The following is a 15,661-nucleotide window of genomic DNA, read 5'->3' as shown; positions in this document are numbered from 1 at the left end:
AACCATCTGGCAGCGTCAGGTTAGCAGTAGCCTACCATTATTCTTCCTTCTTCTATATTTTTGCCTTATTTGTCAGTTAATGGATGACTTGCACTTCTATAATTCTTACTCCTACCATATCATATGAAGTCAGTTTATCTCTATTCTCTCTAGTTATTTAAATATTATTACACAACTGAGATCAATACAGTGACAACCTGCTTGGACTTATATGTTAAAGACAAGAAAAGGGACAGTAGAACTAAACATTGCATTGTAACAAGAATCTCTCTCTCTCTTTCTCTCTCACTGTCTCTCTCTCTCCTCTTCCTGTTTCATCTCTCCATCCCATCATGTCGTATTGGGGCAAATAAATGGGATCGGTTGTTGCCATAGCAACCGTGGCACACCGTTAACAGGCTCAGTTAACATACATTATAATGGGAGGGGTGTGTGTGTGTGTGTGTGTGTGTGTGTGTATTTGGGGGGTTACCCAGCATGCTTTGCACGGCCACCACCAGCAAGCTGTCAGTATCCGATGACAAGAGAGAAATAGCCGTCAGCCTGTGTGTGTGTGTGTGTGTGTGTGTGTGTGTGTGTGTGTGTATGCGTGCGTGCGTGCGTGTGTGTGTGTGCTCAGTAACCTTGGTAACGAACAAGAACATCAATATCAGGCCTTTGATGGGAAAAAATAACATAACACACCCAGCTGAGGTCTGCAATCTCAGGAGGCCTACACACACACGTGCGTGCGCAAGCATGCACGTACAAACACACACACACACACACACAGGGATGCAGTGGAGGGTGCATTCTTTGCCTTGGGGTGGTCTGAGCTACTTATCGATAGTCAATATTACCTATAGCACCTTCTGACCCAAACAGCGATCTGTGGCGTAATGGAACACAGGAATTTCTACGCTTGAGAAGATGTAGTGCCAAAGGAAAGCAGTGTTAGACGGCAAGGTGAAGTACTGAAACTATAGTTAATATAGCATACAGTACACTGAAACTGAAAGTGATTTGTTGAGCTTCTTTTAGGAGGTTAAAATAGGTTTTGCTGCATGCTGGCCCCTCTCACAGCACTACATTGCTTTGCTTCTGTGCTGTGACTCTCTGCTTCCCACCCAGCCTGGCTGCGTGAGTGATGTTGTTTATTTATTTATTTATTTGAGGGGGGGATCTTCATAGGAATCTTGAGCCCAAAATGTAAATTGATATTTTGTTTTAACCTGCACCACACTCTAAGGCTAATCATTTCTCTAAATGTAACTGGGTTGTTTTATTTGATAACCTTAACACAAGTTGTTGGCTATGGTCTCACGGCATTGAAACACAAGGAAAACGGGGTGTTAAAAAAGTGAGGCTAAGGCCATGTCCACACGGAGACGAGTTTAGGTGTATCCGCTAAAGTTTTTTGTCATATAGACGTTTCGTCCAGATGGAACCGCGTTCTGGGACTATACGTTCTGGGAGTATACGCTAATTTTTCAAACCGGGTCCCAGAGTGAATAAATCTGAAGACGCCACCCTTGCATTTCCGTGTTTACAACCCATACGCATCTTTCCTGAAACGATGACGCCATAGCCCCACCTCTCTCCACCAGCAACAATAACAATCATGGCAGTAGCTACTGAGCCTGTTGGGGATCTTGCACCAAAATATAATGCTCCTCTATTACCACCGTCAGCAACAAGTGGACACGGAGAACAGCGTGTACAACATCCTCAGGGCTCCACACAGCTGACTCTTCCCATCCACCCCTCCCCTCCCTTCATCGGATATTTCCCAGAAGGCTTAGCGGCGGCTACATTTTTACAATAACACAAACAAAATCAGGCTTTAACGTGTTATATAGAAATTATATTTATTTTTAATACAACATGCAATTCTGGAATATTTTAATATTGGACAAAATTAAATGAAATGAAATGTAAACCCTGAGTGTAACCGACATACTCTCTTGCCCTATATATAGCCCTCGTAAATACAACGTGAATAGGGAAGTGAGAGGTTTGAGGAACACACGGTTGCACTGTGATGTCTGTGATATCCGCTTGTGTCCACTCCAACAAGACTTTAGCTTACTTGACGCGACTTTTTCAATAAAAACACATTTATGCCATGAGTTTATATAATGTTGCATCATTTAGCCTGTGCTGTGATGTGCAGGAGCGGCCAATACGCTGGGATGTGTTTGCAACATGTCTAAAGATCATGGAAGTGGATGATATCAGGAACGTCACCGATAGTTAACGTTCTATATTGTAGGCTACAGGGAGACCATCAGCCCTGCTGAACAGCTCTGCATTTGCCTGTATAGGTTTAATCATTTTATTCATCGACATGGCAAACCTCCCCGCAAAGCCAAGGGTTTAAGCTGCTCGCTACAGTGAGATACACATTATAGACTGTGCGCCCCTAGAGGTTGTATGCCATTATTGACGAGATTGTCTTATTCTCTGTTATTCTACAGCAGTTTCAGTGGTTTCATGTGGATACACACATTTCTTGAAACGATTCCATGTTTATGGAAAACTTTTCTGAAACGAAAAAAAAAAAGATCGCTTCCGTCTCCGTGTGGACATGGCCTAAGGGGTCCTGACCAAACGTCAGGATGTAACAAGAGAGAGCGGGTTGATTGATCTGTCCAGTTTGGAGGCAGATAGATTTTTCCAGCTGCTCTGTTGCGTAACAAACGGTCTGCTGTGAGCTGTTCTCTGCAGAGGAGATCAGAGTCGAGGTTAAAGAGAATAAACAGAACAGAGCTGGAGTGAGCCAATCTTAATAGAGATGGATTGTTCCTGCAGTCAGTGGTGTCCTTAGCTATGTTTCAACTGGGCCCCGCCCTCCCAAAGGGCCCCTGACCGACATGCAGGCATTCAATAACTCACTAGTCTCCCAAGCCAGACTGTAATTTCACGCCCACAGAACATGGACAACGGAAGTTGGGGGGAAAAAACGCTTCAGACCGGAGGAAGTTCGAACTGATGCAGGTGATTGGAGAAATACGAGCGGATGTCGGCGGGACATCCGGGACATCCCCCTATCAAAAAGAAAATTAATTTACATTTCAAAAGTCATAACAGTGGTCCTCGTTTGTGAAGATTATCGTGCTGACACAAAGGTCGCAGTTTCATAAACTTTACAGACCTTATTTTATACATTTAAGTGAAATCCCCATTCTAAAACCCCATTGACGTTTCCCTGTAAGATCCAGCAAATCCAGGACTTCCGCCTTCCGACTACAACAATACATCATCCCTGCAGTACTCTATTCCCAAGCAAAATAAATATGTCACTGATTTTGTTGTTAATTTAATTTGAGGAATTTGCTGAAGCTTTTATGTCAGATGATACATCACATAGGCCTGTGCTATTCAATGCAGAGTATAGTAGTTGCAGAGAAGGTTTAGACTTCTCCTCATTCCAAAGGAAAACAAATGTTTTGGTTTATTATTTTTTGTTTGGATTATTTCTATGTTGATCTGTCCATGGTCCTGAAAGTGCATATAATCCATTTAAAGCAGGGGTGTCAAACTCATTTTAGTCCACGGGCCACAACATGCGACCCTATTTGGTGTCAAGTGGCCCAGACAATGCAAATCAATAATCAATAATAACCAAAAGCTCTGACTTTTCCTGTTTCTTTTTGTGTAAAGAATTACAGGTACAAACACTCCAACATGTAGGGTTATCTCAGCTACCATCAAGAACATTATCTACTGTCTGTACTGTGCATTACAATCAGGGGTGTAGTGGAGAGTAAACGCAAGTAAACACAATTTACCCACCCCTTTGAAATGAGGCAGATAGTTTACTCACCCATTTTCAGTTTAACTGTATCTATCAATCAATGAGGGCAAACAAGGTGGGTAAACTACTCACCTTGGATAGTTTACCCACCTCTGTATTTATCACTACACCCCTGATTACAATTGAGGGCAATGGTGCAATTCTCTATAGTGAAGCAAAGGTAATGAAAATAGCTGACCATTTAGTGATTAGTACAGATAACATGAATAGGCGACTTCATATTTAACTTGCTCCTGAAACCTGCTACCTCTTAGCCTTCACATGTGCATCACATTGGATTGAAAGACTTCTCAGTGCAATTAATTCACAGTTTTCAAAGTCATCCTTTGGGCCAGATTGGACCCTTTGGGGGGCCGGATCTGGCCCCCGGGCCGCATGTTTGACACCCCTGATTTAAGGTGAAGTGAAAATATACCAAACCTGAATCCTGACTTATTCTCTCTCTCTCTCTCTCTCTCTCTCTCTCTCTCTCTCTCTCTCTCTTTGATATAACCTTTTGAAAGGGGTCCCCACATGCTTAAGGCTGCCTCTGCCTGCAGTGGAACAGCCTGGTTATCTTGCTGCTGACTGCTTCTGACTGAAGCTCTGGTCAGATGCTCTTTGTTTTGCTCAGCAGATGAATCTCGTCCAGGCAGCAAAAACCTTAAAACATCCGTTCAGTTTCACAGCTGAGGGGACGTTTCTGTCTGACCCTGCTGTGCTTCGTCTGCTGCTTAACAAAACCCGCAGACACTGGATCAACGTTTTGCTTTTTGTCTTTCGTGATGAAATCAATGGAAGCACAATATCTCAAACACCACTGATCAAACTTCGAGGGGAATGAAACATGCCATTATCCCATTTCCACATTTTCAAAATGACATTGATTTATTGATTTGCCTGAAGGGGGCACTACAAAAATTTGTTTAATTGTCTGTGCATCTTTATTTTAATTTCGTAGGAGACTGCATCTGCAGGTGGCAGTGAGGTCTGATATAAATCTCTGATGAAGAGCACACAGGAAGAGTTGATGTAGGCAGGAAGATCTCCTTCCAAGAATCCTTCATGATCGTATAGTTGATTTGTCTTCTTGATGTGGCAAGGAGGCACATTTTATTTCAGAAGAGGCTGAAGGCAAAAAGGCAAAAGACTGCTGAAATAAGAACAGGAGAAATTGGCCATCTGGGTAGTGTAGCAGTAGATTCCCTGCCTACCAACACGTGGGTCACAGGTTTGCGCCCCCGTGTTACCTCCGGCTTACTGTACTTCCATCCATACAGGCGCGATTGGCTGTGTCTGCCGGTGGGAAGCTAGATTGAGGGTATGTGTCCTGGTCGCTGCACTAGCGCCTCCTCAGGTCAGTCCAGTGCCTGTTCGGGGTGGAAGGGAACCTATTTGTAATAGTGTGATCCTCCAACGTGCTATGTCCTGCCGGTGAAGCTCCCCGCTGTCAGGTGAAAAGAAGCAGCAAGTGCATATGTCTCGGAGGAAGCATGGTGCTAGTCTATGGCTTTCCCCAGATCGGCAGAGGGGGTGGAGCAGCGACCGGGGCAGCAGAGGGAAATTGGCCAAGTACAATTGACGGGGAAATGGGGGAAAATCTGAAAAAATAGGAGAGAGTAGAATAGATTGGGAAATCCTATGCAAGAGGGTTAACTTTGTAGCTAACTGTATGTGTGCGCAATGATGATGATTCTCTCTGACCAATCAGTAGTTTGCAATCACATCACCTTTTGGTATTGTCTCAGATCGCTTGGAACCTTGACAGAGGTGCTACTAAAAGCAGTACCAGGTAATATGGTACCTGGTACTTGCCTAATGGAAAATCGAAAAAGGCGAGTAGAGTCGCTGCCGGTACCATGCGGTGGAAAAGCAACAAAAGTCAAGAGTACAGGACTGCTTTTAGAGTTTTAGAGACGTCTCCAATTGGTGGGAACTCGCTCAGGCTTGTGGGTAGTGTAGTCTTTAACATGGAAATTAGAGGAAGCCGGGAACAGAGAACAGCTTCACAGTCTGCAGCTCACAGCATGTCAATCTGACACAGTTAAAACTTTGTAGTGAATAAGATGTGGAGTCATGAATGGGAGATTTGCTCATGTGTTTGGTTCAGCTCAGCCTGCTCTGAATGAATGGAGGACCTTCACCTGTTTTTCACGATGCAGCGTTTCTGCACAAAGACTCAGAACATCAGAGCATCGTCCTTTACCCATAATGCCTCAGGAGTCGCCGCCTGGTAATGAAATGCAGAGGTGACATTTACCGCAGTGACATACCCCCCCACACACACACACACACACACGCGCGCGCGCGCACACACACACACACCTCCCCCACAAACCTCTTTACTCTCTCTGCTCCAGCAGAGCCTCTGATCTGCTGTCGTTGGCAGAAATCCTTCAGATGTCTGGAGAGAACCTACCCACCCCCCCAACATACACACGCGCACGCACACACACACACACACACACACACACACACACACACACACACACACACACACACACAGAGTTGGGTGAGGGGAGAGGCGGAGCCAGAGGATTTCTTATTGACAAAAATAAATCACAATGTGTATTTTCTTTTTATACAGAATATTGCGATGTTAACATGGATCTGCACAAATTCCTTTTCTCGTGCGTGTGTGCATGCATGCATGTGCGCGCGGGCACGCATGTGTGTGTGGGTGTGTTTAATTTCCTCTGGACATCAGAGCCTGACGAAGATCCTTGGGATCGAAACGTTAATAAATTGACCAGGAGCCTTTAAAATCCAGTGTGCGGACTCTATTTGTTTTTTTATACTATATGAAACATAAAAGCAGCTTCTTTCAGCCTCTTCTTTCTCTGCAGTCAAGGATTTTAGTTTCCATTATTCCATCCATTATTATTCAGGCTGTGGCCTGATGAAGACCAGAGAGGTTGAAACGCATTTGTGCCCCTGTCTATTTCCTTTGAAGATGTACATTGTTTGTAAACTGGTTTCAGTACACATGTACTTTATACTTTGCTATTAAATCTCTGCTCCTATCTTCCAAGAAGCACATTTTTTGTCTTGCTTACTCTATTTTTGGCCCGCTGAGCTTGCTTGCACCACTTTTTTGCTTCTTCCTGTACTCGACATAGTACATACATACTGTACAGTACCCATTGGCACTTACGTTTCACACATTTAAGTTTCAAGATTCCAGATAAAGAATAAGTGAAAACAAGTGGAATATGTAATCCACTGTGAAAGCAGTCACAGTCACAGTCACAGAGGCTAGAGGACATGTTACCTAACAGACGGAGCAAGGAGCATTCAGAGGCGACCAAGTGAAAACATCAATCACAAACCAAGCTGCAGAGGATTTGACAGATGATTAGATGCCCTGTGTGCCATCTGCTGCCAAGGCCCAGCCAGCGGTGGCCATCTTGATTCCTCCAGAGTGTCTGGGTCCGGCCGGGCAGAGGACAGAACCTAATAAACATTCAGCATTACAAAACGAATAGACTCAATCGAACCAATGTGATTGGCCCAGGCTGGGTCTGCCTCGTTATGCCACAGTCCAATTAAGCAGCCAATTAATGTCTGGAATTTAGTTGACTCTGACTCAATTAACAAGTGACAAAAGAAGATTTATTTTGTTTATTCCTGACATAAACAAATGTAGTCCAGCTCCGTTTCTTCTTATCTTATTTTTTATTTTTCTTTATTTTTTGGCACGTGCCAATATTTCAACATTATCCATATTAATAGACACACCATAATAAACATCAGATGTTTTTTTTCTTTGCACTGAGGGTTATTTTCTGTATCCCTCAAAATCAGACTATTTGCAGCAGCGTGGTTTCTCTCTGACATGATGAGAGGCGACACTGTTCCTGTTTGACATTAGCCTATTATCTAAACCTTCAGATTACTTATTTGTACTTTAATGTAGGCATTACAGGTGGTATTTATGTAAAATATGTAGTGACAGCTTGGAATAGAAATTGAAGTTTCTACACTTCACTGTGGGTTTGTGACGCACCTGTGTTGAACCAATGAGCGATCAGCTCAATGCTTTCTCGTCATCCCCTGAGCTGTGCAGTCGGGTGCAGTTGGTGGGGAGAAACTGCGGCGCCTCGCTCCAAATCTGAGCCCGCCTCACTCTCACGAGAGTCCCGTGGCTCACACAGTCGGGCAGACGGAGCAAGTCGGACAACTTTTCTATCCATCATGCAACATCGAATCTGCGCAGAACTTGCCTTTTGTCTACATCAGCAATTTTCAACCTGTGGGCCGGGGTCCACTGGTGGGCCGCAAAGGTATTGCAAGTGGGCCGCCAGATCATTTGCAAAACATTCCGATGTGTTTTGGTGGGGGGGGGGGGCAGTTGTTATTTATTAATTGTTGTTATTATGTATAAGAATGCATTCCTCCATTGTTGAATGATACTGTTATTTCAATTTGTAATCAATTATTCTTTAGGCTGTTGCAGACAGCCCCTGTCCCCCTCACTTTTAGTTTCTGGTTTCTGTGTGGTGCTGATGGTAGCTCTAGCCTGGCTCCAGACCTTCGAAGCCACGCCCACTCCACAGTTGTGGATTTGGCTCTTCTTGGTCTGGCATCGGCATGTGCAAACGCCTTTTCGCCACTTGACAGGCGCTGATTGGCTAACGCTGTTATCAATCAGTCTTGCCTGCGAGAGATCGCTGCCTGCTGGAGCTTTATCTGTCTGGGCAGGGAGTAACGTTATTACGGCGGCCGCAGTAAGTGAAGCTCTGCTCGGCCAGCGGCCCAAGGAAATGTCCCGGCACACCCTGGCCTAGCGGAGCTGTTAATAGCTAGGGGGATGTTGATAGATTGATTCATAGCTTGCTTGTTATGTCCAAGTCATGTTTTTCATCAATGGTAAAATTAGTTTTGACAATCCGTTGCATGTTGATATAATTGTTTCACAACTGCCAAATTTAGTAGCCAAAGTAGAGATAGCCTGTTTCTGGTATGCTTGACTACTACTAGTGCAGCGCTGTCGGCCACTGGTTGCCGTGGACACCTCGGTCTCTAGTGATTGGCTAGGGAAGACCGAAGCCCGCCCCCTCATAGAAATGCTCTGAAGTGACTGCAATCTCAGACTAGGAGAGGAAATGAGTTTATGAATTGACGATTCAGTCTGAATATCAGGCTAGAATAGCTCCTTTTATCGTTAAAATAAAAAGTTCTCTGAGAGCACATTATTTGGCCTCCGTACTGTTTACGGTCTGATGTGGGCCGTGAGTCGAAAAAGGTTGGGAATTGCTGGTCTACATGTATCCCTATCAAAAGAGCACCTCAAACAAACCCAATTTTGAGTGGAAGCGCTCCTACCCCATTTCTTTTGTCTTGTTTTTTTGTTTTTCTGTAGTCATCATGATGACATGAATCGTCATGGACTGGCCAGCAGCATGCTTCTGCTTCATTGATGTCTGTGCGACTCGGTACGACAGACCTCTGTAGCTTCTGTAAGCTTTAATCTGAACGCACAGTAACACTTCTGTTCTTGTCCCGTCCCTCCTTCAGGGGGCGCTGCAGCGTGTGAAGATGGCTTACGCCGTGGCTTCCTACGACCAGCTGGCCCACCAGGTGGAGGCCCTCCGCAAGGAGAACTCCCACCTGAGGAGGGAGCTAGAGGACAACTCCAACCATCTGTTCAAGCTGGAAAACGAGACCTCCGACATGAAGGTCAGCCACCCCGGTCAAAGTTCAAGGTCACTGTGACTTCACGACCGCTTGTTTCATGCTCGTTAATGCAATATCTCAGGAACGCCTTTACGGAATTTCATCAAATCTGCCTCAAACGTCCACTTGGACTCAAGGATGAACTGATTCGATTTTGGTCATCGAAGGTCAAAGTTCAAGGTCACTGTGACCTCACGAATGCCATTCTCTAGCTCGTTAATGTGATATCTCAGGAACGCCTTGACGGAATTTCTTTGAATTTGGCTCAAACGTCAAAGTCTGGACAGACATGGATGTCGACTGCTCACTTGTTGGCAGAGGCATATATCCGTGGTGCGGTCGTTCTAGTCTACAAAGCGAGCTAAATGTTCAGTTGAAAGTCAAAGCCAGATGTGAGATGTCACAAGCACTGTAATTAAAACAAGACTGTGATCAAAATAAAATGCACAGACAGGGTTTCCTTCCCTGTTTTACAATATACACCTCTACTAGGCCTGGGTGATTTGGATGAAATAAAATATCACCAATATTTGTGAATATGTTTTGATCATGTTGTAGGGATGGCTGTAGTGCATTCACAAAATATTAATCACAAACATAATCACAAAATAATCATTAGCCATGTGGATATAATAGGCAAATAATAGAACACTGGTAAATTCAGAAGATGACATCACTTTACTCCAATGTAGCCTTTAAATCCAGGAAAAGACAACACTTATCCATGCCATATCACCATGCCATATCACCATATCCAAGATCTAAGATGATATCTAGTCTCCTAATGATATCGATATAATATCATAAATCATGCCCTATAAATCTAAATGAAAATGTGCAGAACCCAGTCTGGATGTCAGAGCAACACCAGCAAAGTTGAAGGACAAAGTGATGGATGAGGAGTGTTTTCAGTGGGAGCGGGCGGTCGCTCTCTGCCTCCGGCTCCCTCCTGACCCAGATACAGTACACCCCGCCTCTATCCATCTCCACTCAGCTCTCACCCAGATACACCCGCCTCTATCCATCTCCACTCAGCTCTCACCCAGATACACCCGCCTCTATCCATCTCCACTCGGCTCTCACCCAGATACACCTGCCTCATCTCACCATGTTGGGCGGGCGGGCGGGCAGACAGACAGACAGACACACACATGCACGTGCATGAACACATGCATAATCACACACACACACGCACACACACACACACACGCACACACACACACACACACACACGTGTCCAGATGTTGTGGAGCTGGATTATCAGATGAGCTCAGCAGAGATGAAGAGACGGACAGCAGAGCAGAGAATGAAACAGAGACACATAGAGAACAGCCACACGATGAGTTCAAGGACAAACTGTAGGAAATCATATTTCTCCAGGTGAGTGTGGTGGGTTCATGTTACAGTATGGTTCAGACTGACAGGAGGAGAGGCGTCGGCTTACATGTAACAGGCTGAACAGATAACAGGCTGTGCAATTATCGAATACCGATATCAAGACATGTAACTATTAGCTGCACAATTATCGATATACATCGATATTACGAGATGTAACTAGATTATGGAAGACTGCATTGCAGTGGGGTGATGCAGCTCGTAAACTTGCCGGGCTGCCCAACTCGTTCCATTGTGTGTCTAATGTGTGTCTTGTCTAATGTGTGTCTTTCCCAGTTGGTCATTGTGATTGGTCCGTATTGACCATCAGGATTTTTTTACTAGTATTTGCCAGTAACTTTATTGTTGAGATACTTTTTATTTACACTCACTGTGATGAATTTGTTGTCTGTTTTATTACAGTAACATGTGTTTGTACGTGAATGGTTTTCCCCACGTGTGGGACAATAAAGTGACTCTTGACTCTTTATCATGCAATCAACAGAATAAGTTTGAGAGCAAAGCTATCGACACTGAAATAAAAAAATGCCAAACTCTGGCTAGAGGTAAAAGCACTTGCCTACCACCACGGAGACCTAGGTTCAATTCCAGGCAGCGGTACCTACAGAGACAATTGGCCGTGTCTGCAGGTGGGAAGCTGGTGGGGTATGTGTCCTGGTCGCTGCACTAGCGCCTCCTCTTGTCGGTCGGGGCACCTGTTTGGGGGGAGGGGAACTGGGGGAATAGCGTGATCCTCCCACGCGCTACGCCCTACCGGTGAAAAGCCGCAGCTGGTAACTGCACATGTATCAAGCATGTGCTAGTCTACAACTCGGCCGGGACAGCACGGGGAATTGGCCAAGTACAATTGGCGATAAAATGGGAGACAACTTTTTTTAAATTAAAAACAAAAAACAAAACAAGGCTTAGAAACGGGAGTCCACAAACCATTGCGTGAGGTCACGGTGGCTACGTCCATATGTGTACAGGTAGACAGTCCATGGTAATTGTGCATGGTTGTTCTCCTCTTCTCCTGCAGGAGGTGCTGAAGCAGCTGCAGAGCAAATTGGAGCAGGAGGCGGGAACACTGGCCTCATCTGGCCGGAGTGACGTCCTGGACCAGCTCAAAGGTGTGTGTGTGTGTGTGTGTGTGTGTGTGTGTGTGTGTGTGTGTGTGTGTGTGTGTGTGTGTGTGTGTGTGTGTGTGTGTGTGTGTGTGTGTGTGTGTGTGTGTGTGTGTGTGTGTGTGTGTGTGTGTGTGTGTGTGTGTGTGTGTGTGTGTGTGTGTGTGTGTGTGGATGGATGGATGGATGGATGGAAACATCAGTACAGGGTGACTGGCTCTGTCAGACCCTTTGAGACCAATCAGCATTAAAACATGAATAGACCCAATCCAGCTAACCTGATTGGCCGGGCTGGGTCTGCCTTGTTATGCCTCAATCCAATTAAGAATTATATTCTCCCAATTGTCTAGATTGGAATTCAGTTGACTCCGACTCAATTAACAGCCGTCTGTGAGCAGTCCAGTCCTCCTTTGTGATGATCACACTTTAGATTCTCCAGCAGTCCAGACTCCAACAAGCCAATCAGCCTTAATGTGACGGTTTTTCAGCAGAATAGAATTGTTGGCATCAGCTCCTGAAAGGAACACTCCGATTTTCAACCAGCTTTGTTTAATTACAAAATCAGTAGTATATCTGAAAATTGTAAACATTTTAGCAGGCATTCATTTAGTTTGACAGTTATTGAGATTTGATTTGAATTGAGTTAAGTTAAGTTGTGGACCAGTGATTTCATTTGTGCATGAATGACAACACTGGTCCACAACTTAACTTAAATCTCAATAATTGTCAAACTAAATGAATGCTTGAAAAACTGTTTGCAGTTACCTCATGTACTACTGATTTTGTAATGATACAAAGCTGGTTGAAAATCACCGGAGTGTTCCTTTAAACAAGTGTTTCTTTAAACAACAGAGTGTTGTTCCTTTAAACAAAAGAGTGTTGTTCCTTTAAACAACAGTGTTCCTTTAAACAACAGATTGTCTTTGCAAAGGCTTTGCAAATTTTAATCAAAGCGCCATTCTTGGGTCAGTTGATAATGTCTGCTAACCACGTAGAGGATGCCTGGCATCAGCATCATGTGATCTAACCACGTAGAGGATGCCTGGCTGCAGCATCATGTGATCTAACCATGTAGAAGCTGCCTGGCTGCAGCATAATGTGATCTAACTATGTAGAGGCTCCTCCCCCTCATGCCAGTTGAAACACAGGTAAAGTTAGTCCACAGGGAGGATGCCAGCACAACTCCACAGCAGCCTTCTACAAAACAACTGAAGTCTGTGGGGACCAGTTCTTCAGAGTTCCAAAAATACCTAATTATATTTACACCATCATTTAGTGACAATCTGAACTACAGCTGATTGGTTTGCAACAAATAGTGGTGTGTAGGTCTTTCTATTCACAGTGTGATTGTTTGGCTGTTTTTGCTTTGGAACTCTAAAGAACCGCTCCCCATTGACTTCAGTTGTTTTGGAGAAGGCTGCTTCTAAGCTGTGCTGCACCTCCCTGTGTGTTATGTGGACTAACACATTTCACATGTGTTTCAACTGGGGGAGGAGATGATGACAGATTATTTGATTTCTTTAACAAGGAGGGAATGTCAGATGGATATTCAATCTGTAGATCAGAACATCTCTCCAGTAGAATAATCTAATTTATGGGGCGACCTGGTGGATCAGTGGTTTTAAGGTGCATGCCATGTAACTGTGATGTTGTCATAAGGTCAAATAAAGACAGAGAAATGTCCAAAAAACATTCTAAAGAAATTCCAACCTTCTCCCTCCTGCAGAGTTGCACATGGATCTCACCAACTACTATGAGCTGAAGTACCAGCCTCACAACCTGCGTCTGCTGCCAGAGGGCGGGGGGGAGGGGGCGGAGCCTCGTGCCGGGGAGGCCGCCGCCCTGCTGCCGCATCACTTCCTGGACGGAGCCCCGCCCAAAGCCGCCACCATGGGTGGAGACGGACGAAACAGCGAGCAGCATCTGGACGAGTTGTACAAGGAGAGGTGAGCTGCTTCACATGATGCTTCCAGCTTTTCTTTTGGTTGAAGTCAGATCTTTTCCTCATGCTTATTTTATCTGACCTGCAGAATACCACTCATACTATGATTAGGACTCCTACTAATACTATCACTAATAATAATAGTCTTTTTTTCATTTATTGATGATATTGTGTACATATTATATCATAAGAATGAGGAAACTACTCTTCCCATAATCCATTCCAGCATTTGTGGCCAATCAGATTAGTGGATGATTGAGCGGCAGAGCGTTTCAGCCAATGGGGAAGCACTCTGAGCAGCAGTGGGCGGGATAAGTTGGCTTCAACGGTGCCATTACAGCTATTAGCTCCACGATCGTTATCGTAGATAGACACATTTCCGTGCATTAATGTGAACTGGGCAATGCATTTCAAAACGGGTGCAGGCGTTGAAAGCAACGTGACTCATAATAGTAGTCCTTCTCCATGAAATCGAATAGAAAATGTTTAATAATAAACAAGAATGATATCATACAGATTTGTGGCTTCTACAGGAACATATACCAACGTTTCACAACTAGCTCGCCCATGGTAAGTCTACCTTGGGTGGTTACGACATTATGGCTGATAATCAAAATCTCATTGCAGAATATGAACGGGGAAATACTCTTCTGGAACTGAGGTGTCACGTGACTGTTGAGCTCTAATAGGTGTCTCCAGGACCACATTTTGCCATGATCACAAACACACACACACACACACAGACACACACACACACACACACACACACACACAGACAGACACACACACACACACAGCCACATGATGTCACAGCTGGTAATAATAGTGATGCATCTAATGCCCTGTGCATGTGTGTCCGTATGTGTATGTGTGCAGGAGCATCTTGCTGGGGGAGCTTGACCGAGAGGAGAGGGAGCGCTGCTGGTATTACACCCAGCTGGAGGCGCTGTCCCAGAGACTGGCCCAGCTGCCCCGCATTGACACGGTGAGCACACACACACACACACACACACACACACACACACACACACACAGACAGACACACACACATGCACGTGCACACACACACACATGCACACACACCAAGCTGCAATAATAATAAACATTGAAAATAATCACAGTCACATTAGTTTACCCTTTGTATTCACCTTATGTTGCCACGCCCACTTTTCTCTTCTGTGTCGGACGCAATTGTATTTGTTCTTCCGGTTCAGCATTAGCCGGCCGGCCGGTTGGATTGTAAACTGGAAACTATGGATGAAGTTTGGTAGCATTCAGCAGCTACACTGCGGCCAACTTCAGTTACATGCTCATAGCGTTACTGCTGCAAGGAGCCGATGGCTGTACCCGGTCAGCATTTAACGTTAGTTACAAAAGCACGTCGACAGTGTTTTCTCATTGCCAGTACAGTAGGGGTTGACAGATAGCCTACTAGCTAGTCCGACCGGTCAAACAGCCAGCGCTCTCAGTCCTCGCTGCTCGTTAAAATTTTCCAAATAGGTGTTATTCTGATAAACTGGTCACATATTTGGAATGTTACGTTCTCATCAGAAAAAATATAAAACCTTTATAACAGTTTGTTTTTTTGCTTGAAAACAGCTTTTTGAGGGAGGTACGGTGGTGCAGTGGTAAGCACTATCGCCTCACAGCTCGAAGGTCGTGGGTTCGATTCCCACCTGGGCCGATGTGAACACTGAAGGAATGCGTGCCCGTCCGCATGTCCTCGAGTGCCCACCACCCGGGTGGGGGTCGGCAAAATGGCCTTTCTGT

General features: G+C 44.9%; 1 protein-coding gene across 1 annotated transcript in view; it reads left to right on the top strand.

Moving 5' to 3' along the window:
* Nucleotides 1-9,298: 9,298 nt before the first annotated feature.
* apc2 (APC regulator of WNT signaling pathway 2) overlaps nucleotides 9,299-15,661 on the top strand; it is a gene marked incomplete at its 3' end in the record, with an annotated part of 32,602 nt that continues 26,239 nt past the window's right edge. Inside the window, exons 1-4 of the mRNA XM_083646959.1 lie at nucleotides 9,299-9,454; nucleotides 11,865-11,955; nucleotides 13,676-13,895; nucleotides 14,768-14,876. Coding sequence (XP_083503085.1) covers nucleotides 9,314-9,454; nucleotides 11,865-11,955; nucleotides 13,676-13,895; nucleotides 14,768-14,876 — 561 coding nt within the window. The 5' untranslated portion in view covers nucleotides 9,299-9,313. The remainder of the gene's footprint in view (nucleotides 9,455-11,864; nucleotides 11,956-13,675; nucleotides 13,896-14,767; nucleotides 14,877-15,661) is intronic.

The sequence above is a fragment of the Poromitra crassiceps genome (genome assembly GCF_964638095.1).
Source record: "Poromitra crassiceps genome assembly, chromosome: 12".
NCBI lineage: Eukaryota > Metazoa > Chordata > Actinopteri > Beryciformes > Melamphaidae > Poromitra > Poromitra crassiceps.
Note: the sequence above shows the minus strand (reverse complement) of the source record. Positions and strands in the feature narration are given on the sequence as shown.